Source organism: Phalaenopsis equestris, unplaced genomic scaffold (assembly GCF_001263595.1).
Source record: "Phalaenopsis equestris unplaced genomic scaffold, ASM126359v1 Scaffold209723, whole genome shotgun sequence".
In the NCBI taxonomy this organism is placed as follows: domain Eukaryota; kingdom Viridiplantae; phylum Streptophyta; class Magnoliopsida; order Asparagales; family Orchidaceae; genus Phalaenopsis; species Phalaenopsis equestris.
Window position 1 is genome coordinate 1 of NW_018228870.1, and position 2,260 is coordinate 2,260.

The 2,260-nt window shown below is 41.2% G+C and overlaps 1 protein-coding gene across 1 annotated transcript; it reads right to left on the reverse strand.

Moving 5' to 3' along the window:
• Positions 1–1,704: 1,704 nt before the first annotated feature.
• On the reverse strand, positions 1,705–2,057 carry LOC110036690 (the record flags this gene model as incomplete). Its single annotated transcript, XM_020741189.1, has 1 exon — positions 1,705–2,057. A coding segment is annotated over exon 1 (353 nt), but the record flags the coding sequence as incomplete, so codon positions are not given.
• Between the last annotated feature and the right edge of the window lie 203 nt (positions 2,058–2,260).

The following is a 2,260-nucleotide window of genomic DNA, read 5'->3' on the forward strand; positions in this document are numbered from 1 at the left end:
AGCCCCTTGCTGGAGTAGCTATCATGGAGGGTAGTTGGCTGGGCGCCTCCATTGGATTTTGTTCTGCTATCACGTTTTTACCCTTACGTGACACGTCATCTTGAGTGGTCACCCTCAACTGTGAGGGTAGTCCCTTCTTTTCTTCATTGCTGACTATGCCCATTAGAGGACCATTGTAGTACATATCAATTTGGTTGAAATCCATGTCAAAATCTATGACACCTCCTTGTAGCGCCATCTCTTCATTCAGTGCAAGATTCCAGCCATCCTAGAAGGCAAAAATCAGCCTCTGTCCTGACATTTTTCTACAGACGACAGAAAGAAATGTCAGTGGGCCGAAGTTTGGCATGAACAAGGACATAATTGAGTATCCATTAAAGTAAATTTTAGTTTGTTTTGGTGAAAAGGATTACTCATTTTATGTGTGAGTTTTGTTTTAATTTAATGGAATTTTTAAATCCAAAAGTAGAAAAGAGAACGTGTAAAGTTCAAAAATTTTCTGAAAGTTTTCATTATATATGAGATTAATTACAAAATTTGGACGCAGTCATAGACATATGGCCATATAGATAACCCTAAAACAATCAATGTTTCAAAGTTTCAAAGCAAGCAGAAGCAAGCAGAGGTAAGCGACATTAAGCAGCATCAGGTCGCGTAATAGGTTTTCAGGTATCGTCCATTTATTGGTAACATGGGTCTTTCACCCCGGAAATCCACTAACTGGTAGGCCCCTCCTGTATAAAGTTTCTCAACAAAAAATGGTCCCTCCCAAGTTGGCTCGAATTTTCCACCTATTTTTCGGCAAGCAAGAATAGGTCTTTTGAGCACAAGCACGAGATCACCAATTTTGAATGTCCTTGGGCGGACCAATTTGTCATGGTCTTGTACCATCTTTGCGTGGTAGAGCTCCAAATGTTGTTGTGCTTCCAATCGTTTTCCCTCGAGACTTTTCAGTTCTTCAAGCCTGAGTTTTGTGCTTTCTTCTGTTGTAAGTTGGTTGGCAAAAACGACTCTGAGAGTTGGTGTCTGGATCTCTAGCGGTAGCACAACCTCGGTCCCGTACACAAGCATATAAGGTGTACACTGAGTGGGAGTCCTGAACGTCGTCCGATAGGCCCACAGGGCTTCTAACAGCTTGTTATGCCAATCCCTTTTATTTTCATCCATGTGTCTTGTTGAAAGCTTCAACCAATCCATTTGCTCTGGGATAGTAAATTGTAGAGTTTCTCCAGTCTATCCCATGTCTTTTGAAAAAATTATTGATCTTTGTGCTTTTGAAAGCGATCCCATTATTGGAAATTATTCTTCGCAGTACTCCAAAATGATAGACAATTTGGCTTTTGAAAAATTGAAGGACGTGTTGTGTCGTGTCGTAACCTCACGTAACGGTACTGTCTCTTCCCATTTGGAGAAGTAATCTATAGCGGCAAGTATGAATCTATGTCCTTTAGAAGATGGAGGGTCTATCGAACTGATTATGTTTGTGCCCCAACACTCGAATGGCCACGAGGCAACAGTTGGGTGTAGCACATTTGGAGGCTGGTGTAAGACATCATTGCTGGAAAATAATACCTGAGTCTTTTGATCTTCATTTTCATTTTCAGCCCTAGCTGGTGAGCTCCACACAATCTAGCATGTACCTCTTTGACAATATTTTGTGCTTCGGCTCTGCTCAAACACCGTAGCCACATTTGATCGAATGACCTTCTGTATAGAACGTTTCCCATCAGGGCGTAAGACATAGCCCTTCTTGTAATATGATTTGCCTCGGACTTGTCTTCTGGCAGCTTTCCAGTATACAAATACTCTATTAATGGCTTGCGCCAATCTTGATTGATGTCTGTAACTGTATTTATTGTTTCTTCTTTTTCGAGCTTATGTAGAGTTTCTAGGTTAATCTGAGACAAGACTTGTCTTCCTTGCACTATGATTTCAATGAAATCTTCTAGGGGACATGTCATTTCCTTAGCAATTTTTGCTAGAGTATCGGCATGGCCATTATCTCCCCTAGGAATCCGGTAGAAATTCACATCGGGAATCTGCTCCAGGAGCTTCATCGTGTACTAAGTCACCTCAGGAATATGCTGCAGGAGCTTCAGCACGTACAAATGGTATTCTGTTAATCTTGGTTTTAGAATTCTGTATTGTCCGGCGACTTGAGGCGACTTGTTAGATGACAAGTTGAGAGTTACCATAAATGACAATATTCGTTATATCCATTGAAATCGCCAACTCCAATCCGGTGATTAAGGCTTCATAT